This window comes from Eublepharis macularius, chromosome 8 (genome assembly GCF_028583425.1).
Source record: "Eublepharis macularius isolate TG4126 chromosome 8, MPM_Emac_v1.0, whole genome shotgun sequence".
Taxonomy (NCBI): domain Eukaryota; kingdom Metazoa; phylum Chordata; class Lepidosauria; order Squamata; family Eublepharidae; genus Eublepharis; species Eublepharis macularius.
This window is the reverse complement of record NC_072797.1, coordinates 31,095,960-31,119,937: the sequence shown is the minus strand read 5'-3', so window position 1 is coordinate 31,119,937 and position 23,978 is coordinate 31,095,960. Positions and strand designations below refer to the sequence as shown.

The 23,978-nt window shown below is 42.7% G+C and overlaps 1 protein-coding gene across 3 annotated transcripts in view; it reads left to right on the top strand.

Moving 5' to 3' along the window:
- Positions 1 to 23,978, top strand: part of SLC38A9 (solute carrier family 38 member 9) — a 70,099-nt gene that overhangs the window by 6,000 nt on the left and 40,121 nt on the right. For all 3 annotated transcript variants that reach the window (XM_054987212.1, XM_054987210.1, XM_054987211.1), the window contains 6 exons: positions 654 to 821; positions 4,929 to 5,061; positions 7,433 to 7,554; positions 7,697 to 7,760; positions 7,863 to 7,956; positions 12,756 to 12,926. In XM_054987212.1, coding sequence (XP_054843187.1) covers positions 718 to 821; positions 4,929 to 5,061; positions 7,433 to 7,554; positions 7,697 to 7,760; positions 7,863 to 7,956; positions 12,756 to 12,926 — 688 coding nt within the window. In that variant the 5' untranslated portion in view covers positions 654 to 717. The remainder of the gene's footprint in view (positions 1 to 653; positions 822 to 4,928; positions 5,062 to 7,432; positions 7,555 to 7,696; positions 7,761 to 7,862; positions 7,957 to 12,755; positions 12,927 to 23,978) is intronic.

The following is a 23,978-nucleotide window of genomic DNA, read 5'->3' as shown; positions in this document are numbered from 1 at the left end:
CCACTTGGAGACTGGCAGCCTTATGTATAGTTGCCAGCTACCTGGAGGGGGGGGGGGGAAAGCCCCATCTCTTTAACAGTGGCTTCATGGGGAGTTATTTATCTTCATGCTGCAAAAAGTTTCAACTGCCAATTTTTATACATCAGTCCTCTATTAAAGGGACAGAACTTTTTTCTCCAGCCCTGTGGGCATCCTATCTGGGAGTAAATCAAACCAGTGGGGTTTGCTTTTCAGTAAGCATGTATAGGGTTGGACCTCACAATGCAAGAGAGAGAGATCCGGCAGAGCCTCCTGTGCTGGTGACAACTCTGGTTGTGTGCTTGTGCCTTGATTTGGGTTGGATTAAGACAGAGGGAGGGGCAAATATTACCAGACATGGCTCAGATCAAAATGTGGCCCTTGTTATATATTGCTGACCAGTATCTTTAAGTGATAAATAATATCCCTATATTGCTAAAGGTCAATCTTCCTTAGCTGTATAATTTCTTGGAAAACTGTTTCATTTTTCCAAAAAAACCAAAAACCCTATCAGGTGGTGGGGTGTTGTGATTTTTTTCTATTGTAATTTTGATTTCATGAGCAAATATATAACTTGGATGGAATCCCATTTTTATTAGCTTTGCTATAGTTCATATTTATTTCACTTGTTTAAGGTTTAAAATAACTTTACTGCAATAGAAGACGTTTACTGCAATAGAAGACAAGCGTTCTCCAGATATGGAGGATGATATTGAACCTCTCCTGGTCCCTGTTGGTGGAGATGAAGATGATGTTGGAGTTCTCAATATTCAGTTTAACCCAGAAGACCTTAAGTGCAAAAGGTGGAGAGAAATATTTAACTATATGTTTTTAATACTGTAAAGCTAAAATTCGATTAGGAAACTGCATGAGAAATGGTGACATTCTAATTGCTAACAATCTTCAGTGGTCCCGTTTCACAATGATGTTTATTTTCGTGCTGTTCACTTAGTCTTTCCAGTTCACAAGGCTTCTAAATTGGAATGCAATTGTTAGGGTGAGGTAGTAGGTTTGTTGCAACAGAATATCAGCTGGACCCATGTAAAACACTGAGTTGAGTAATGTAAGGTTCTGTATTATTGTTAGGGGCTGTCTACATGGGTCAGAATGAGTATTGAATTGTGTTCCATTCCAGCAAACACCACATTTTCTATTACTGTTTTGGTCTGGCCAATAGAATCTCCTTCTCTTGTCATACTGATTACAAATGAAATATATTTAGGAGCCCTCTGGTGCCCACTCCATGAGCTTACCTTCAGCCCCTGGAAAATGTGTTGATTGCCTTCTTGGAATACAGAGGGGAAAGTACCTTCCAACATCTTTGCTGAAAGAAACAAATGTACTTTCTAGTTCTTACTTTAATGTAAAACATCTGTTCCTCATGCTTGTGGGAAAAAACCAGGAACTCAATTTTTCTAAATTTTACTCTACGGCCGGCAAAACCTGCATCTTACTACCTGGATTGTTCAACTGAGTCTCATGATTTGTTAATAGCTTGAATCAGATTGATTACACTCCAGTTCTGCTTGGAGCTGCAGTCCATGGGTCATTGACTTGAAGGACAACTCAAGTATATATAGTGCACGGGGAGCCATTTTTTTTCCTCTTTGGTGGATTATAGAGTTAGCTATTCCAGTGGTTATACACAATAAGCAGTACAGAGTAAGTGAAAGTTGGGGTGCAATCCTATGGAGGTCTGCTCAGAGGTAAATCCCACTGCGTCTAAAAGGCTTACTCCTAGGAAAGTGTTCATAGGATTACAACCTAACAGTTCATTACATTGAACTTGGTGGAACTTATCTCTGAGGGAACATGCATATGATTGTACTGTATCATTTATACTAGATTATCTCTGTGTGTACTTTTACATGTTGATGAAATTGAACTTTTGGTAGATGTTAGAATTTTCAGTTAGGTACAAGAATGCTGGCACCTCAATAGGAATCTTTGGTGGCGGAGAGTGCCCTCAAGTCATAACTGACTTATGGTGACCCCAAAGGGGTTTTAATGGCAAGAGACTAACAGAAGTAGTTTGCCATTGCCTGCCTTTGTAGCCCTGGTCTTTATTGGAGGTCTCCCATCCAATTACTAACCAAGGCCAACCCTGCTTAGCTTCTGAGATCTGATGAGATCAGGCTCACCTGGGCTATCCAGGTCAGGGGCCAATAGGAATGTAATGTGTAAAAATTAACAAATAAATGCTATCATTTGCTAGTATACTTACTTGAAGTAGGCATAGGATAAACACACAGGAGCTGGTACAAAAGAAAAAAAAGTTGGCTAATTCATGTTTCTAATTATTTACTTGAAATGGTTCCTGTTTGAAGATGCCCTAAAATGTTTGTGAAAAAGGCACCTCTTGAGGTGATAACATATAATAATAGATAATTAATTTTATTGCATTTTAAAAGCATCCTCAAATCTACTGCCTGTGGCTGGCAGTTAATCCTTCCTAATATTAGGTTTGGTACTGAGAAGGTTGAAATCTTGGAGACTTTCATCTGTTATTAATATTGCCATGGGGGGCGGAATAGTTTATTTCCCCCTTGCTTTTATTTAAAAACGCTTTATGATGGTGCTGGAGAGCACTGTCAAGTCATAGCTGACTTATGGTGATCACTGGTACTGTTTTCGTGGCAAGGTGGTTTGCCATTGCTTGCCTCTGCAATCCTGGTCTTCATTGGAAGTCTCCCATCCAGTTACTTCTTTTATAATCCACTTTTGTCCCCAGAGGGGACCCAGAGCAGCTTACATTGCTCTCCTCTCCTCCATTCCATCCTCACAACAACTTCATGAGGTAGGTTAGGAGTCTGTGTGATTGGCCCAAGGTCACCCAGTGAGCTGCCATGGCAGAGCAAGGCTTCAGAGGGAGAAAAGCTAAGATGCCTCTTCCTCCCATAAGGCAGAAATCTTGGTGGTTTAACAGCCTGGCATCCTGAAGAGGGAGCAAGGAGAGACTGAAGGGGGGCAGACCCTGCTCTCTTGCAGTGCGCAAGATAAGAGCATGCCCTTGGAGAAGATTGTTGTAGCCTTTCTTCCCAGGTGGGCTTCTGCAGTTGTTATAGCTAGGTGACAAGGATAGATTTGTTGTCAGGCAAACAAAAACGGTGGCAGTTTAGTTCATAGGAAGCTGGGCTTAATTTTAAAGTGGGGCTTAACCTATTTTGCCTGGTCTTCGTTCTGGAACCTGATGTTGTAATGAAGAGCATATCTTTTTTCCTAACCAGTGGGAAACTGTATTGTGTTTTGTATTGAGAGACTTCGGTTATACTTTTTTTTCTGTGCCATTAACAGAAGTCTGTGTTGTAGCCGACAATTTCCTACACTCTTGAAGGCTAGTGGCAGTGTGTTTACTTTTTTAAAAATCCACCTTGCATAGACTCTCCCATCATTGCAGTTGCACCTTAAATAGGACTGCAGCTACGGAATTTGTTTGTCATGCACCTATTAAAGGTACATATCCTTTGTTCAGGGGAAAGGTGACAATCTTTCTCAATCCCTTTGTTCACTGAGAGCAAGGTTTTATAGAGGCTTGATCTTTGAACGCAACTGCAGAAGGCTCATTTCTATAATAGCAATGAAATGTGCTGTTACATCTGAATCCTACCTATATGTTTGTATGTGTTTGGAAACTTTACTGAGGGATTGAAAAGGAGGAATGAGTTACAACTGACTGAGCCAACTTGAGAAGTCTTGAACAGACCAATTTTTGACATCTCAGCCTAATGTGGACTGTAATGATTTTAAATTAATGTATGTATGTGTCTTTAAATGCTTGGTGTGGTATAGATGAAGAGTGGGGGTGAAAGAGAAGGATGAGTGAGTGATATGATTGGTTGCTGACTGAGAGTGTGGGCGGAGTGAATGCAGTTTTCAGTTACTGAGTGGAGAGAAAAAATTCAGTCGGGGCAAGGCAGGCAAGCTGTGTGCAGCCTGAGAGTGTCTGTGAATTTCTGAGAGAAATATAATCTGTGTGGAAGCCTGGACTGTGTATATTTGTGAAAGAACATTCAGTCAGGGCAAGAGAGGCATGTGTGTGTGCCTGAGAGAAAATCTGTGTGTATTTGAGTGAGAAATTGATATCTAAAGCAGGCAAGCTGTGTGCAGCCTGAGCTTGTGTATGTTGTCTGAAAGGAATAGATCCTGTGTGGTAGCCTGAACTGTGTGTTTGTGAAAGGACATTCAGTCAGGGAAAAACAGGCAAACTGTGTGCGCGCCTGAGAAAAGGTTTTACTTGTAACTGAGAGAAATCAGTATCAAAAACAGGCAAACTGTGTGAAGCTTGAGAGGTGATCTGTGAGACTGGATTTAAGTAAAATAACTTTAAGAATTGAGAACTACTCTTGAAACCCTCAAGTTTTAGAAATAATATGAAACCGATACGCTTCTTATAAAAATAAAAATTTACTTTGTTTTTTTTAATATCCGAGAGTATTTGTCATTCCTATATCCCATTTCTATCCTCAGGGCCACATAGTACCATGAAAAGCCTGACCCTTGGGTACGTTACTAAAAGGGGAAATTTAAGTTATTCTGCAATTCAGTTCCTGGTGGCAGCAATCTACCAAGAGGGGGCAAGAATAAAAAGGCTTAAAGACCAAATCTACCCCAAGAGGAAAAAAGGGTCATAACATGCACCTTTCCTATATTCCTTTTTCCCCCCTACAGTCACAAGACCTAGCACCATATTTGTTTCTAAAAGTGAAAAACAGATCTGCAGGTTTTTTGACATTTATAATATTAACAGCTATCTTTTTCCCTAAAAGGAATAAATTGTCACTGCATTTTCCACATCTAATGCTTGTCGGCATTAAACTGATTTAAAGAAGCGAAGGCATCACTGGGCTAAGCTGACCCGCTGTAAGACAACTGTAACACGTGTTCAAGGGCTTTTCCTGCTTGTCTTGTAGGCCATTCCATGTAGAACCCACAAATATTGTTAGCATGAACGACGACATGCAGAGAGTTTCAGATGAAGCTTCAGCAATGAATAAGCGGATACACTACTATAGCAGGCTGTCTTCACCGTCAGACAGAGCACTGGTAAGAAGAAAAAGATGGGTTAATGTAAAACTTCCTCAGCTTATAGGTTCAGAGTCCCTGCCAGTTAGAAAAGGGCTCAGAGCCTGTGATGTCTCTTAAGTTTGGATCACTCACTCAGCAGCAGCTGTGTTCTGGATAACTCTGAAGAGGGTGATGAATAGGGCAACTCCATCTTTATCAATTTAGAGCAAGGGAAAATGGAAAGGAAGGTGGCTGAAATAAGTAGAGATTTAACAAGTGACTAGGATGAATCTTCACAAAAAAGGACAGAGACCTGTTCGTAGTTTAGTAGAGCTGTTTGGATCAGTGCTGTATTTGATTGCATTGGTAACAGAACCAATGTGCAAAGTATTTTCAGGCCTCTGTCAATTTAGATGTTGAAGACAGGAAGAGGCAACACATTTTTAAAACTCAGAATACCTTATTTTGCCATAAAATTAGGCTTCCATGTTTCTTAACATTCTGGATTGGCATAAAAAGTATATCTTTTTATGGATGTTGCTGGTTTGGTAGACGAGGATGTGCCTTTGAGTTAATTTTAAAAAGTACATTTAAAATGTCTATGTAAGGTAAAGAGCTAATAAGTACAGGGTTGCCTATTGTTAGCAGATTTGAGTATTTAACGTGCAATGAAGTAGAGCCAGTTATTTAGGAACTAACATTGCTGGGTAGAGAGAAGGAGATTGTTAAGCATCCTAGTTGCATGGCTGGCGGGAGGAAGAAAGACAAGAAAAAGTGTTGGTTGGACCACAGTTTTTTTGCTGTGCTCCCATATTTCTCTAACACAGAGAACCTGATTGAATATTTCTCTGCTTCTTGAAGATCCGGTTCACACAGACATCCCAAGGCAGCTTCTTCAGTGAATTGAGATTGGTTTACACCACGCAATCCAGGACTCTGAACCAGAATATAAGCAAAAGTTTACAGGCCTGGCTTGTGGTAGGAAATCAGCTCTATTTGCTGATGCACCTGAAATTAGACATCACAGCAAAATTAGTATTTTTTCAAGTCAGGAAGTGTTCAGTGAAGCTCTGCGTGTTGAGAAGAAGTGAAGTAGTGCAAGCACAGGCACAAACTGTATTCATGCCCATTTTAGTTTAATTTTAGTTTACATGATCTCTGAATGTAGCCATTTCATCTCTCTGCCAACCAGAGGGCTTAACCTGGGACTGGAAACTGACAAAAAGATAATCCCCAGAAACAATATATATGCAAAACACAAAGTAAGGCAGTAAAGTAACGTTTTTTCAACAATGCAAGAGTATCAAGTTTTTCAAGCAGTTTATATGACAATAAATACAAAAGAATTCATGTCTCAATACTCTACAGCATATACAAATTCATCCAAGTGGTGGAAAAACCATTTAAGTTCATTCACAACGGTGCAACAGCACTCCTAACAATGAATAATGAAGAAGCTGCTGAAAACTGTGAAGCAGCCAAGTTGCGGAGAAGCTTCAGAGAATCTCACACCACCATATCGGGCCGCAGGGCCGCGGCGTCAGACCGTCTTTGAAATACCGATATGGTGGTATGAGATTCTCTGAAGCTTGTACTAAAAATATGCCTGTGATGAAGCAATAATGCAAAACGGGACCAGACCAACATGCTAGCGAAACCCGTAAAGACGGCGAAGTGATTGTTCACAGCTTCGGCATGGCTATCGCAGTTCCACAACTTGGCTGCTTCACAATTTTCAGCAGCTTCCTCGTTATTCATTGTTAGGAGTGCTGTTGCACTGTTGTGAATGAACTTAAATGATTTTTCCACCACTTGGATGAATTTGTATATGCTGTAGAGTATTGAGACATTTCATTTCTCTGGGCAAGATTCATAAGCGCAAACTTGTTTTGGAAAATACTGGAAAACTTGTTTACGGGTTATTTTACAGTTAAGCTGACATCTGACTTTTAAAAAAAAATTTGCAAGAAAACCGTTATTAATCTTCAAATGTGTTGTAAACTACAAGAGGTGATCTTCAAAATGATTTCTGATTGCATTAGCAGTAATGTTTCAAGGGCCGCCCACTCGTCAGACCAGTGCAAACACTTTCAGAATGAACATGGTTTTGTGCTGTAGCCCATCATCTTCAGGGTTGGAGCTCTGGAGACGGTGGGATAGGGTTTAATTTGAGTCAGTGTTGAGACCCTGAAAGTTGTGTTTGATATCTGGAATTAGTCTTTGAATACATGTAGTTGAACCAAAGGGATGGATGATGTCAAATGTGGGTGTGGTCACCTCTATGACTAAACTTTCCATATGTAGAGTTAGAAGGAAGGTCTTTCACATCGAGGTCAGGAAACAAGCAAAGTGTTGGAACACTTAAAGATTTCTCATTGTAGCTGATGCTTTGTGGGTTCTCTTTTGTTAGGTGGCTCCTGATCATGTAGTTCCTGATCCAGATGAAATCTATGTGTACAGTCCCTCAGGAACGGCTTTCAAAATAGACGGCTGTGCTGACGGTTATGGCAAAAACTCAAGCATGGTAACCATGTATGTTGTCTGCATGGCAGCTGGGATGTGCATTACTTTGCAAATTGGCCCTGTCTGTACCTGTTTCACAATACTTAATGTGAAAAGAAAAAGCAGCGATTTAATGCAGTTTTCTTAACGGTATTTCTGTGTGTCCTGCCAGTTTCATGATCTGGAACACAATGATGGGTACATCTATACTAAGTATTCCCTGGGGAATAAAACAGGTGAGGTAACTTTCTTATGTTAGGAAAAATAATTGTCCAGTAATAAGAAGTAGTTTGATTTGCAAATGTGTAGGGTAATTTTCTTAATTTTTTTTTTAACAGGCAGGATTTACTACTGGTGTTGTTATTATTTTGCTAATGGGCCTGTTGACCCTTTACTGCTGCTACAGAGTTGTGAAATCAAGGTCAATGATACGTAAGTATATGTTTCAGCACTACATCCACTTTGATGGGTTCTTCAAGGAGCCCCTGGGCATTGCAAAAGATTATAGGGCATGTTCTAAAGTGTGCTGCTGGTTCAAGAGTTCCACTGGTGATAGACCTGTTAGACTTCACTGTCACCCCCATGTGAACTTAGAGTAGGCAAAAAAACACTTAATATGTGGTTGCATATTGCCGAAGAAAAAAATGGATAGCAGTGTCTTTCAGGACAACAGCAGATGCTGATCTTCTCATTGAAGAACCCCTGATAAACTTTCAAAGACCCCAGGATTTACCAAAACACAGTTTTGAAAACTACAGGGGTATTAGTATAGCATGTTGCACTTGTTCTATATAGGAGCTCCTTAACCTAGAAATATATAACATTTTGCTATAAATAGCAACAAATAAAGGCCAATTTACTTGACCAATTGATTTGGAGATTATGAGTTTAGCAGAGCTGTGGAGACTCGATTGCACTGTCATTCCTCCTATATCGTCCCATTACTGGCTTGCCGGCATAAGCTACTGATGACGTTTTTACGTTGAACAGATGTTTGCATGTATAAAATTCCAAGTTTACGCTCTGGCCTGTCTGGTTGAAGGATTTCAGGTAGCAGAACTGAAAAAAATCAATGGGGAATCTGACAACTGGGAATCTGTTCCCTGACGGAGTTTGTATGTGCCTTGTTGAACTATTAGACTGACTTGATATAAAGGTTCCACTTTAATGGGCAATTCAAACAACGGGTGCTTGTTGAGGAGGTCATGGAGATTATAGGGGGCTGCCCTATTAATGTTACTTCACAGTAACTGTACCTACTCAGAGAAGCTCTTATTAAAGCAGGGCTCAGTGTGCAATATTTGGTATTCTGCCCTGGGTACACTCACATTTGCTGAGAGCGCCTATCTGTGTAAATGCAGAGAATGTCTTTGTCGATATATACTGTGCCTTCTGGGGAAATTGCATACCCAGAGGATATAAAGACCATCTTATGGCATGTATGCTAATGCTAAGCCATATTAGGAGAATCGGACATTCATCATCCCCTGACTCAATAGGAACTGACCTAGACACCCATCAGTAACCCTACTATGATTATGCTTTGAGTGTAAGTAATGCATCTGTGCTTGCTTTTTGCACAAGGACATATTGCCGTCTCTATCTTTGTCATTCTGAGCCTTTTACCTTGCATGGTTCTGAAAACATGTTGTGACCATAAGATGAAAAAAAACACGTATTTGTTCTTGTGAAATAAAGAAATTTTTGTCAGTGACAGCAGAAAGCTAGCATCCTGATTACAGTTAAACCTTCAAAACAAAAACAAACTGACAAGTACCAATGTTAAATAATCTCTCTTGCTGTCATTTCTATATGCATGCTAACTTAAATTTTATATTGTGAATAATTTTATTTATTTATTTATTTATGTCATTTATAGTCCGCCTTTCTCACTGAGACTCAAGGCGGATTACATAGTGTGAGATCAGTACAATCAGTTGCAAGGACAAGGGTAGGCATTTCCATACAGTGTCAAGGACATTTCCATAAACTGTGTCATAGGGTAGATGAATACAAGTTTACAGAGACATAGCATTAGCAAGGATCCAATACAGCATTGAAGGATTGCTGAAACAAAACACAATCCATTTTAGGATTTACATTAGACAATATGAAGCATAAGCAGTATAAACAAGTACATATTCAGAGCAACAGATAATATGCAAAGTAAGATAATGGTGGAGCCCATGGTTCCCAACTCATTGGCGAAACATCCAAGACCCCCTCCCTACAATACTGCCCTCCTATCTGAGTAAAAAAGCCTTTTTGAATAATTCAGTTTTGCATGGTTTGTGGAAAGCCAAGAGTGTGGGAGCTCTCCTGACTTCCTCAGGCAGTCTGTTCCATAGGGTAGGGGTCACCACAGAGAAGGCTCGTGTATGGGCTGCAGTTGATTTTGCCCATGTGCAGGCTGGCACCTGCAAGAGACCCTGTTCAGATGAGCGAAGCTGCTGTGGAGGGACATAGGGAGGAAGGCGGTCCCGTAGGTATGTCAGGCCAAGGCCATGAAGAGCTTTGTATGTAATAACCAGTACCTTGAATTGAGCACAGTAGCTGATAGGTAGCCAATGGAGTGACTGCAACATGGGAGTGATGTTCATGCTCCTGCTTGCACCTGCTAACAGTCAAGCTGCAGCATTTTGCACCAATTGGAGCCTCCTAGTTAACTTAGATGGAAGACCAATATATAGTGCATTACAATAGTTAAGTTTTTATGTTACCGTAGCATGGATCTAGGTGGCTAGGTGTCAAGATAAGAAGCCATCTTCCAGGCTAGAGTGAGATTGTAGAAAGCATTTTTTGCAGCTGCTTTAACTTGTTTTTCTAGTAGTAGCGCTGGATCCAGTATAACCCCTAGGCTCTTAACTGAGTCAGCAAGGGTCAAACAAACTCCATCGAAAGTGGGGAGTACAATGTCTTTCAGAATATCTGACTTCCCAACAAGCATCACTTTGATCTTGTCTGGGTTTAATTTCAATTTGTTGTTTTTCAGCCATTTCACCACAGCTGTCAGGCAGCGATCTAAGATTTCTACTGCATCCTGCGGGGACCTGGATAGCGAGATATAGAGTTGGGTGTCGGCTGCATATTGATGACACCTAATTCCATAGCTGCGAATGAGTTCTCCTAAAGGTTTTCCGTAGAGGTTGAATAACATGGGAGATAGGATTGCACCCTGTGGAACACCACAAGATAGTTCCCATTCTGGAGATAGCTGATCTCCGTTCCATGAGAAATTATTTAAACCAGTCCAGGGCACATCCTTTGATGCCCACTTCTGTTTCTAGGCGCCTTAACAGGATGGCATGATCTACTGTGTCAAAGGCTGTATACAGATCCAGGAGGAGCAATAAGGAGGCTCCTTGGTCTATATTCAGACGGAGATCATCCACTAATGCTACTAGTGCTGTCTCTGTCCCATGCCCTGGTCTGAAACCTGACTGGAAAGGGTCCAGAGTGCTAGAGTTATCCAAGAAGGACTGGAGTTGATCAGCTACTGCCCTCTCAATCCCTTTGCCCAGAAAGGGCAGATTAGAGACTGGGTGATAATTGGCCACATCAGTTTTGTCTAGGGATGGTTTTTTAATTAGCGGACAAATAACTGCCTGTTTGAGCAGCCAGGGAAAGGTGCCCTAAGTTAGCGATTGATTTACAGTACATCTCAGAGTTCACTTATCTGATCTTTACTTGATTTTAATAGCCAAGATGGGCAAGGATCAAGCACACAAGTAGTGGTTTTCATAGATGCCAGAATCCTGTTAAGGTCAGTCATTGTAATTGGTTCAAAGCAGTCTAAATATAAGCTAGATGGTGTATTAAGCATTTCTTCTATCTCGTTTGTAGCAGGCATTTCTTCTATCTCATTTGTATTGCAGCTAGCATCTAGATCAGACGGTATTTGTGCTATTTTATCAGCGAAAAACTTAGCAAAGGCCTCACAGCTAATTGTCTGTTCTTGGGACTGTAAAGGTTCAGATTTAGGGGTCAGAAGGTGTCTGGATACCCTGAATAATTAGGATGGTCGTGAACTAGCCAACGCAATGGTTGCTGAGAATAACCATAATTAAATTATTTTGTGGGATTGTCAGACAGGCAAGCCAGTCTGCCTGCCATACCTACTGGGGGGGGAGTAGTGTAGTTGCTTTCTTCCACTGTATCTTGGCTGCGCTTTGCTTGGCTTGAGTGGTGTTATTAGTGCAGTTGTGACTGTCTGGGAACTGACCTTAAGAAACTCAGTTCTGCATCTCTTTCAGGACTTTTGCGCTTCGCACTCTGCGCCAACTTCAACTGACTCTTGTTTGAACTGGGGGGAGGGGACTGGAGGTATAACCTTTCGGGGAAGACTTTGCTTTGGCATTCCAGGCAATTACTATGTACCAGTGCACTTCTAGGGATATCTAATATCTAATAAAGACCTTTAACTCATACAACTGTGTTTGACGAAGTGGAGAGTCTGAGAAAAGCCCCTAGCCAGGCCTGACAGGGATACTAACTGTTTTTCACTGCCAAGTTTCAGCGTTTTAACCATTGAAATTAGAATCTTAATTTCTAATTTGAATTACCTATAACACAGACATTTCTTATGTAGTTGTTAGAAACTGCACTGGTGACCTTTTTCGCAACCCAAAATATATATTAAAATCTCCGTTCTCTATGCTGTGTCTACATATGAAGTCCAGGGCTGGGCCTTTTCTATCCTGGTACCAAGGTCATGGAATTCTATCAGTGTTAGTTTTTCCTTTCTTTTAAGAGACAAGTGAAGGCATTTTTCAGTTTCTACAAGCATTCCTTGAACTATAGATGATAATTATTTTACCTATATTGTGTATTGGGTATTTTTAATTGGTTGTTTAAAGAAGTTATTAGTACAAAGGAGGCATCAGTTTTAAAAGGTGTTTAAACAGCTGTAATCAGAAAATAGGACTGAATTGACTTACATCTAATTATTTGTTTTAGACACAAAGACACACAGGCTTTCTAAGGTTGATCAAGTGTTAGTCTATGAAGTGTTCACTGCTTTAATTTATCTCTTGTGAATTATTAGAGCAGGGTTTTTTGTTAATAATGCATAATTATCTTGAGGTTTTGACTTGACGACACTTTATACACATCTTGAGGTTTATGCCTATTTAGAAGACATGTTACCTTTTGCAACTAGAGTGAGATCAAATGAATATATCCTGATACTAATTCTCTGCTTGATGGATGCCATTATGCTATTATTGTTTCAGCTTCAACAGATACTTCTGCTTGGGAATTCCCAGATGTTTGCCAGTATTATTTTGGATCATTTGGCCAGTGGTCCAGTCTTTTATTTTCATTGGTGTCACTTATTGGAGCCATGGTGGTTTACTGGGTACTCATGTCCAATTTCCTCTTCAATACAGGAAAGTTTATTTATAGTAAGTGAATTTTTTTGAAAATAATGACTTCTTGATGCTTAAGCCTTGGCTTTCCTACTTGACAAAACGATATATAAAAGTCTAACAAAATTAATAATTGCATTTGATTCTAGTTATGCGTGTTTGAATGATTAAGTAGCCATTTCAAGGAACGGAAAATATTTCAAATTCTTAGACATCAGCATGATTGGGGAAGACAGGTGTGGAATCATGTTTGGTTGCCAGCCGCTGCAGAGCTGGAAAATGTGCAGACTCTGAAGTGCCTGCAAGAATCAGAATGGTTGAACAGGATTTGCCTTAACATTTTTTTTCAATATGCAGTGTCTCCTAATATTTATGCATTCTTACATGTACGTTGAAATAGCTTGTTCTAAATGATTGTTACCTTGCTTCATTATAAGGGACAAAGAGTATCTCAGGCATTGTAAGTCATTGGTTATCGTTCAGCTGTATTTTCATTTTGGCTTCCCAATCTTTTCCATCTACACCAACATATTCATTTGCACTGCAACATCACTTTGCTGTTAAGTACAAAATCGAACAGTATTTTACATAGTTACTCATTATTAGGCCTTGGTCCTCTCCATCCTTTATGTTGTTTAGTTATTTATATACTCAATTTATTCCCTGTCTTTCTCCCTCTGAGGCAGAGGACATCTTGGGGTGATTCCCACCGTCCAATCAGGGAGGCAGGAACTAATTTTCTTCCTCTTCCTGTCTGGCATGTGGGACACCCTCTCTTCAGTTCTGTTCCTGCCTCCATGGACAGTAGTCTAGTAGCAGACTAGCTCTGCTACTTTCTTATTAAGAGTTCAGTTTCACTTTCCCATTCCTACTCCTTTGCTCTTCTCTTCCTTTAATCTTTCCTTTGTCTTTCAAACTCAGTTGACTTAAAACTTTCATAGTTCCTCTCTATCTTTTTGCTGACCTCTCCTGTCTCTTACTACTCTCCTTGGCTGACTGAGAGGATCACGGCACCCATTTGGGGCAGCTGCCTATAAGATGGACGCCAGGGGTTCTGAGGACAGCTTCCTAGACAACGGAGAGGAATGCTCCCCAGTATTCACATTGAACGCGATGGGAATTGATGAATCTGGTGCCAACATGCCTCCCAGCTTGTATGTGCTCCCAGCAGTGAGTCGGTACCAACATACCTCTGCGGCTTGTGCAGTCTCCCAGCTACGAGTCAACCTCAGAGCCACAGAAGAGTTTCAAAGGCCCATCCCACTGATCAGAAGATGGATGCACCTGCGTGCTCCTGCTCTGTAGCTGGAGTTGGCGTGTTACCTCAGCCCAGGCTTTTGGCGGGAAAAGACACCAGGAATCTCCTCAGCTCTGGTGCCACAGTGAATGTGCCCATGCCAACCTCCTGTGTCTTGCCTGTGTCTCTGAACCTTTTAACTTCCCAAGACTAACCATGAGGGAAGAAATATATAATTTCTGCCAGGCTGAAACCTCTGTTAATAATGGTGTGGTGTCTACCTCCTCCTCCTCCTTCCTCCATGGGTGAATCTGAGGCTCAGTGAAAGAACTTCCGCTTTGCCTGTAGAAGGATCCAGGTTTGTTCCCTGTTAACTCCAGTTAAAAAGATCAAGGGCACAAACTTGCCTGTGTCTTGAACTTTTTAACTTCCTAAGACGAACCACAAGGAAGGAAATATATAATCTCTGCCAGGCTGAAACCTCTGGTAATACCTCCTCCTCCCTCCACGGGTGAGGCTGTGGCTCAGTGGAAGAGCTTCTGCTTTGCCTGCAGAAGGATCCAGGTTCGTTCCCTGTTAACTCCAGTTAAAAATATCAGGTAGATGATGGAAAAAACCTCTTCCTGAGACCCTGGAGAACACCCAGTCTGAGTAGACAACACTGACCTTGATGGACCGATGGTCTGAGTCAGAATAAGGCAGCTTGTAATGGTTAACAGGCAGGGATCCCCATTGAGCAGGGGGATCGCACTCAGAGAGTGTCTGTAATGACAAGGAGAAGGAAGAATTCCTTCAGAAGTGGAGGAGGAGGAAATATCCCTGCCAGAACAGTCAGCCCAGCTGTCTGAATTTGAGGTCTACCAGTATTTACTACCTAGACATTCTCAGCTTTAGGGCTGCTGGAATTGCCCTCGGGGGAGGAGGACCCTTAGACAGGGTCCAGACCCCGGGAAAACAAGAGTCTCTTCCTAGGGAAGGTTCCCCAGAAAGGTCCTCCCATTTCCAGAATATTTTGGGAGAAAGCTCAAGGCTGAGTGGTCTAAACCTTCAGCCAATAAGCAATTCCCTAATGTGGTAAAAAAACAAAAAAAACCCCTGTACTCACTAACTTCCTTTGCTATGAGATGTTGCAGGTACCTGTGATCGACACTCAGTGGCTACACTTAAGTTATCTGTGCTCTTGTCAGAGGATGAGCAAGGATCAGTTAGAGACATCTTAGAGAGAGAGGTCATGCTGAAGAGAGCTCACGAGGCTATGGCTATGACTATAAAGGCTACAGCCATTGCCTCCAGAGCATCAGGAGTATGGATCATGTCCGGGGGGCGGCCTCGCCAACCCCCGGACTGGCCAACCCCACCCCCCGACGAGCTCAAGCCCCGGCCAAAGCCCGCTTACCTGGCCGACACTCGGGGCGAAGTCGGGCCAGCCGAGACGGCCGCAGCGCCCAGTTCCTCGGCTGCGGCGGATGCCTCCGGGCGAGCTGGCCAGGCGGAAGAGGGCGGCGGCGCAGCCGGGCCAAGGCCCCTCGAGGCCGGGCCTCGAGGCCTGCAGGGGCCAAGGCCCCTGCAGGCGAGGCCTGCAGCAGGTGGGCGGGTGCCGGCCAGGAAGCGGACGGGCCGCGCCGGGAGATTCAGGGCACAGCCAGACGCTGGCACAGGCACCCAGCAGCCCGAGAGGCATCGCCCAGCGCCGGGCCCACCAAGGAGGTGGGAGCAGGGCGGCCTGGCTCCCACAACAGCCGGAGCCGCCCTATCTTGCAGCGGAGAGGCGGCCCGGCCTGTTTCTCAGGGAGGGGGAGGGCTGCAAGAGGGGGAAGGGGGAGGGCCCCCAGGAGAGCGGCCAACCACCAGGCGGGAGGTGGGGTGGACGGGTTTGGCCACCCCTGGCACAGGTGGTGGGGATGGCCTTTGGGACAGGCTCTTGGTGGAGGGGGTGGAACTGACCAGGAGGGAGGAGGCTATTTAAGGAGGGCTCCAAACCCAGGCCAGGGAGGAGAAGCCAAGCCTGCCCCTGACGCTAAGGGACAGCTTGGCGGGTGAAGCCAAGTGCAAGGGAGCCAAGCCAGCTCAGGCACCCGGCCACCCATTCTGAGGCCTTCAGGGGGAGCCCTCGTGGACCCGGGACCCTGCTCTCCTCAGTCCAGGCCAACCAGGCGGCCCCTTTCAGGCGCCCTCCAGGATGGACCCGCGCCACACACCCCTCACGGACCCGCCGCCGCTGCCAGGGAGCCTGACAGATCAGAAAACGGATCTCACTTCTCCCATACAACAATAGATGCCCCCCATTGAAGAGGCAAACAGAATTTTAAAGGCCAGTACCTTCAAGGCAGACACCATCCTGGATGCACTTACCTTTTCTTCCAGGACTATGGTCTCAGCAGCAGTAACAAGTAGGCACCCTTGACTAAGAGCATGGCCAGCAGATTTACATGCTAAAAATATCATCCTGGCTTACTACTTTCAGAGAGACAAGCTATTTGGGGATGCCCTGGGAAAGATCGGGTTGAGACCCAGAACAAAAGAAAGTGTTGCCAAAAACACTCAAACAATCTGAGAGGCGATCCCTTGGCCCTCAGCCATTTTATTCACAACACACTCTACTAAGGTCCAGTCAGGATTCCAAGCGACCATCCTGGGGTTAATCTAGATATCCCTTTAATAAGGGGGGGGGTCCTTTCAAGAACCCACTTGTAGTGTAGTGGTTAAGTAACTGAACTGTGCTGCAGTACTCTGTAGGTTCAAATCTCACTACTGTCATGAACTTACCACATGGCCTTGGGTAAACCATTCTTCTCAGACCCAGCACCCCTGCTGTATTGTGAGGATAATGCTTACTTTGTCCCAAGATCAAACAGTTCTTCACACATGGAAAGAGATCCAACCTTGATACCAAGCTCTCTATAACAACAGGACTCAAAGCCATCCCTGTGAGAGGCCAAGTACTTACCATCAAGCCTGGGTTGACACGCAGGCAGACAGCTGGACCTTAGAAATAGTCTCACAAGGCTATTCCATACAATTTGAAGGATACCCACCAGAACATTTTGTCATCTCTCCCCTATGCGAAATCTTAACTCAAACTATAACCCAACACCTGGGCATTCAAGCTGTGGAACATGTTCCCCACAATGAAAGAGGATGGGGGAGTCTACTCAACCTTCTTCATAGTCCCTAAAAAGAATGGGGACTGGAGGGTGTTGTTAGACCTCAACTTTTTGAACAAGTTTATCAAGTTGCATCACTTCTGAATGGAAACTCTGCGCTCAGTCGCAGAGGCCATTCAGCCAGAAGAATACATGACATCTACAGATCTCACAGAAGCATACCTCCATGTACCAATTCTGACAGCCCATCAACAATACCTAAGATTTGCACAGGGGGAAAAAATCAATTGGCAGTTCTGAGCCATCCCTTTCGGCCTGTCCACTGCACCAAGAGTGTTCACAAAGCTCTTGATCAGCCCCATTGCATGTCTCAGAGAGAGTGGTATTCATGTTCATTTGCACCCAGACGATCTCCTGATCAGATCACGTTCAAAAGAAAAATCTCACCGCGACACTCAGTTCACCATTCAGTTCCTACAGGCTGGAACACCTGAGTATGATAATCAAAAAAGTGTTGTCTATCCCTCATGAAAGAATAGGTCAGGAAGACTAAACAGCTGGCCGAGACTGTCATCAGAGTGAAAATCACTTCTCACTACACTACCCAAAGTGATGGGTTTGCTAGTGGCCAGCAACAAGGGCAATACCTTGGGGTCATCTACATGCAAGACTGCTTCAGACCTTCTCAGATCTTATTAACAACAGATCATGGAGAAGACAGATCTTCCCATTCAGGTACAACTTCAGATCAAAAGATCCATGACCCCTTGAGACCAACAAGTACAGATGCAAGCATCACAGGTTAGGCACGTCTTCCTATCAATGTCTTGGAAATGTGAGCGATATGTCTGGCCTTGTTCCAGTTCAGAGATCAGATAGTGAACTCACACATCCTGATCTGTATGGACAAGGTCGCATTCAAGATATATGTAAAAAAGCAGGGGGGATAGAAGACCTTGAGGTGGCACAAGGAGGCAACAAGGATACTTACTTGGGAGGAAGGTCACCTAGTCTCAATCAAAGGCATATCCAGTGTCCAGGCAGACTGGCTGAGCAGGTAGACCATTCAGCAAGTGGAATAGTCCCTTAAGAAAGATCTCATCTAATGGATAACATCGCACTTCGCAACACCTTTCATGGACCTGTTTGCATCCCAACCCAACCATCAGCTACCAAGGTACATGACAAGGTTTGTTCCACTCACAAGCAGATGCCCGAACATCGCAGTGGCCATTAGGCCTCCTCTAAACATAACCATCCTAAGCAGCAATACCCAAACTCCTGAGAAGGATCAAGTAACAGGGAGCGAAGTGCTAGTGATTGCCTCTTGGTGGCCCCACAAACTGTGCTTTTCCACACTCCAACAGATGGTGATATCTCCACCCCTCATCCTACCAACCTCTCCAGTCACATTACAGCAGGGAATGATTTGGCACTCTCACTTAGACTCGCTCTCCTTAGCTGTGTGGAAAGAGAAAGGAAAATCTTCCTAAGATAGGGATATTCCAGAGATGTGGCCGACACTCTCCTAGCATCCAGAAAACAGTTCACGGTCAGAATTTTCAGTTCCTCTTGGAAAGCCTTCACTCAGTGGGGCAGGAGGAAAGCACTAGACATTTTACACAGCCCTGACCAAACATCCATTTGGACTGGTCAAGGATGTTCCCCTGAGAATGCTGAGAATGAAGACCATCTTCCTTATAGTGTTCACATCTGCCAGAAGAATCTCAGACCTAAGCGCACCATTGGTCAGACCTGAATTCTGTATCTTTCACAACACTAAGGTGATACTTCATATTGTCCCCACCTTTCTTCCAAAAGTCTATTCCAAATTCTATAGGTTGCAAGAGATAAGGCTACCATATTTCTACCTGTACCCTAAATATACTAGGTAGAGGCTCTGACACAATCTAGACGTGAGAAGGAAGCTCAAGGCCTATCTGCCCCAAACAGTACAAATCAGAAAGTCGGACTTACTGTTCATCAGTATATCTCCCCTCAATTTGGGGAAGAAAATGCCTTCAGCCACCGTAGGGGCCAATAACAAAACATACACTATCGAAGCTCCCAAAGCTTTCATTGTAGAGATTCCTAATGGAATAACAGCTCACTCTGTGAGGAGTGCTGCTACCAATGCAGCATTACAGAGTAACACTTCTGTAGAAGAAGTCTGCAAGGCAACAACATGGTTGTCAATCTCAATCTTCGTGAGATGCTAGAAATTAAATCTATATTCTGCGGACACCACTTTCAGTAGAAAAGTACTGCAGCGTATGATCTTGGACGAAGACCATATCCCACCCAGAAATTAGAAACTGCTTTGGAAGCACCCAAGATGTCCTCCGCCTCAGAGGGAGAATGGACCTTTGGACACTTACCCTGAAGGGTCCTTCTTCTCTGAGGAAAGGAGGACCTCTTGTCCTCCCTGGGTCTTCGTCCTCATGGATGTGCCCTGCTGCCTCATTCTTCTACCTCTTCCGGGTTATGCTTTATTTACAGTACATGTTAACACAACAGGTGTTTTTTTCTCTCAGTATTGATAGTTGCTGAATTATAAATTAAATGTTATTACTTTGTGGAATCACCTGAACTGAAGAGAGAGGGTGTCCCACATACCAGACAGGAAGAGGAAAAAAAATTAGTTCCCTGATTGGATGGTGGGAATCACCCCAAGATATCCTCCTTTCCTTAGAGGAGAAGGACCCTTCACGGTAAGTGTCCAAAGGTCTGTTCTTCCCAGTGGGAATCCAAAGCAGCTTACATCATTCTTCTCTCTTCTGTTTATCCTTAAAATGCTGGGATTAGATTAGGTTGAGAGGGTGTGACTGGCCCTAGTTCACCCATAACAGTGAGGATTCGAACCCTGATCTCCCAGATCCTAGTCTGACTAACTGCTATACCATGTTGACGCTCTTATATAGTGGCATGGAATGTCAGAATCCAAAATATTTCATTCTGATGTTGGCTCCATGATGAACCATGGAAACTATGGAATAGATCCCATGGGTCCCATTCCTCTAATGGTGATGCAGTCCTTTAGTGAAAGGATCTTTTGCTCTTGTCTCTTTCCTTCCAGTCTCTGCCTTTGTATGATCGTCGTGAGATGCTCATTTTATTGCAGAAAGGTGGAGTAAAAATAGTCCCTAGTCTTGGAGAAAAATAACCCTCCCATCCAGTGACCAAAAGCTAGTAATGTCTAAACTGTGTATGTTGTGTGCTTAAGCGCTCTTCTAAATGTATGCCCTCAAACATATATCAAAGAGTTCTCTAGATTTGCATATATATGATGCTAGTGTGGCAAAGTGAGGGAGAATCTCAACCTAATTGAATAGAGTCTGCCAACAGTCTTATTGAAGTGTGTGTGAATAGGGAGAGATTTCTTACAGAAAGTCCACTGAAGTATGAAAGCAGAATATAAAAATCACTGTATATTCTGTAGTATTGGGGGAGCGAAGTGTCTGTTGCTCTAGGGTTCCAAAAACATGTCAAAAAGAAGGTGTTAAATTCCTCACCAAAGGATTTTTTAATGTGGTATCTGTTCAGTACTCTTGAAAGCAAATGTATCCTAGGACATGAGAAGATCTTGACTGCACTCCATGGCGAAATATCCAAAGGGCATATAGCTTAGTTATCCCAATATCAGGCTCAGAAACAGACTACGCTTTCTTACATCATGGGACTCGGTTCTCTCTTAAGGAAAGAACTCTTGGCCATTAGCCTCTGGTATCTGACTATAATGCAGCAAAATTCATACTGATGTCAAGATTGCCTCCTTTGACAGGCCATGGCTCTCTTTAAACAATGCCAAAGGAACTTTTAAAGCTTTTTCTCAGATTATAAAACTTGAACAGTTCAGATTTCATTAGACAGCATAAACCACTTATTTCCTGAACATTGGTGCCCCAGAAACTGCTTAAACAGTGACTAAGTATGGGAAAGAGTATAAAAGATCAGCATTATTGTTGTAATTAATCGGGGGGATATAAAATAGGTAAATTTAGCACAGTCATAGCAAAGGGGTCTCTTAACCATAGTTAAGAGATTGGGGGTGAACTATGGGGGGTGGGGGGAGAACCACTTCATGACAGTTTGCTAATAATTGATCTTTTCCTAATTGGTGTTCTTTAGTGAAGCAAATAACTCGTCAGCTTGCCATTTAGACTTGTTGTAAAACACACAATTGGTACTAAAGTCTGTGCATCTCTTCATTCAATTAACAGGCTTTTAAATAAATTAATAACATATATTGAGGAACAATTACTTGGATGCAGACTAGCTTTTCCTAAAGATGCAGAGATTTCCACCCATGGAACGTGATTTTCCAGCCTCTCTTTCTCTCCATGGCAGCCTGAAGCACCTACTGAAATCCTGGTCCTAGACATCCCTCCCTCGCCAAAAAACAAGGTTTCTGGTTGCTATGGGAGCAGGGAAGCAGGAAAATCATGAACCATAGGTGGAAATCCTTGCACTTGCAGAAGCACTAGTCTGGATCAAAGCCATAGATTCTAGGACAATTCTTCAACATGGAAGTGTCTTGGAATTGATTTAAATATTTTAAATAGATATGCAAGTTGCCTGTTTTTATTCTTTATAAAAATAGCTCATAAGGCACACTTATTAGACTTTTTCAGTAGTTTACCAAGTTCAGAAATTAAATTACACTGCAGTACAAGTTTATCAGTCTATTGCAATTCATTTAAGCATCATTCTGGAATAAATTTTTAATTGCTGGTTTGATTAAATGAGTAAATGATTATCCTGTTTCTGGCATTTTATAACTATTTTCTAAGCTCCCTAGGACAGTTTAGTTGGAACACATTTTAGGGTGATTTAAGTCCTAAATGCACAGTAAAGTAAGTCTTACAGAGCAATCCTAAGCAGAGTTACACCAGTCTAAGCCCATTGAAATCAATGGGCTTAGACTGGTGTAACTTTGCTTAGGATTGCACTGTTAGTTTGGGTAGATGTTGCCAAGTAGATAGGAAGTGGATTGTACTATTTGTTCATTGTAGTAATGAGACCGACATTTTAAGACATTTATCCAGCAGATGGCAATGTAATTCATTTCAGGAAGGAAAGAAAGTTTTGCTTAAAGGGGTTTACCTCTTAATAGATGCAGAGATCTATTTGACAGTGCATTGGTGAGAAAAATCTGAAATGTGCAAATAATTGGTCCAGATATAGTCAAAGCCAGGATTAGAAACAGGTATTTGAAAGGCCCACTGAGACATTGACTGTGTAGATCATGAAAAGCTATGGAGAGTCTTAAATGAAATGGGTGTGCCACAACATCTGATTGTTTTGATGTGCAACCTATACTCTGGACAAGAGGCTACTGTCAGGACAGAATATGGGAAAACAGAATGTTTCCAATTGGCAAGCGTGTCAGACAAGGATGCATATTATCTCCGTACCTGTTCAACCTCTATGCAGAGTATATCATAAGGAAAGCTGGATTAGATCTAGAAGAAGGTAGAGTGAAAATTGTTGGGAGGAACATTAACAATTTGAGATATGCAGATGACACCATATTACTAGCAAAAAATAGTGAAGAAACAACTACTGATGAAGGTTAAAGGGGGAAGCGCCAAAGCAGGATTACAACTGAACATCAAGATGACAAAAGTAATGACTGTCGAGGAACTACACAATTTTAAAGTTGACAATGAGGAAATTGAAGTTGTTCAAGATTTTCTATTCCTTGGCTCAATCATCAATCAACAGGGAGACTGCAGTGAAGAAATCAGAAGAAGATTGAGACTTGGAAGAGCAGCTCTGAGGGAGCTAGATAAGATCCTTAAAGAGAAAGATGTCTCTCTGGGAACCAAGATCAAGATAATCCAAACTATGGTATTCCCCATTGCCATGTATGGATGTGAAAGTTGGATGGTAAAGAAAGCTGACAGGAAAAAATTGATTCATTTGAAATTTGGTGATGGAGGAGAGTGGGTACTAGATCAAATCAAGCCGGAATTCTCCTTAGAAGCTAAAATGACAAGACTAAAGCTATCGTACTTTGGTCACATCATGAGAAGAGAAGATTCTCTGGAAAAGTCAATAATGCTAGGAAAAGTGGAAGGCAGCAGGAAAAGAGGAAGACCTAAAACGAGGTGGCTTGACTCAATAAAAGAATCCACGTCCTCCAGTTTGCAGGATCTGAGTAGGTCTGTTAGAGAACGTTTTGGAGGTCTTTCATTCATAGGGTCGCTATAGGTCGGAAACAACTTGATGGAACATAACACACACACACAGTGGCTGTTGGTGTTGGATTGGGACTGGGGCCACTCCAGCTCAGTTCCCTGCTCTGGGGTTGCCAATCTCCAGGTGGGATATGGAGATACGGAATTACAGTTGGTCTCCACACTATAGAGATCAGTTCCTCTGGAGAAAATGGCTGCTCTGGAGGAGACATTATGGCATTATACTTCGTGCTCCCCAGGCTCCACTCCCGAATCTCCAGGAATTTCCCGACCTGTAGCTGGCAACCTTGTGTTCAACCATGAATCTTTACTGGTTTAACTCTACACCAGGCTCCAACCTAGCTTCCCACAGGGTTCATCTCATTGGATGAAATGGAGGAGGGGAAAGCCATGTACATTGCTGTGAGCGGCTTAGGGGGAAAAGGGGGAGAGAAAGAGGAGATAAATACATTAGGTAGACATTGCTTTGCTTTGAAAACATCTATCCAGATGCTTGCATTTTGAGCAAATATTTTAAGCATTAATCTTTTGATTTTAATTAGATACA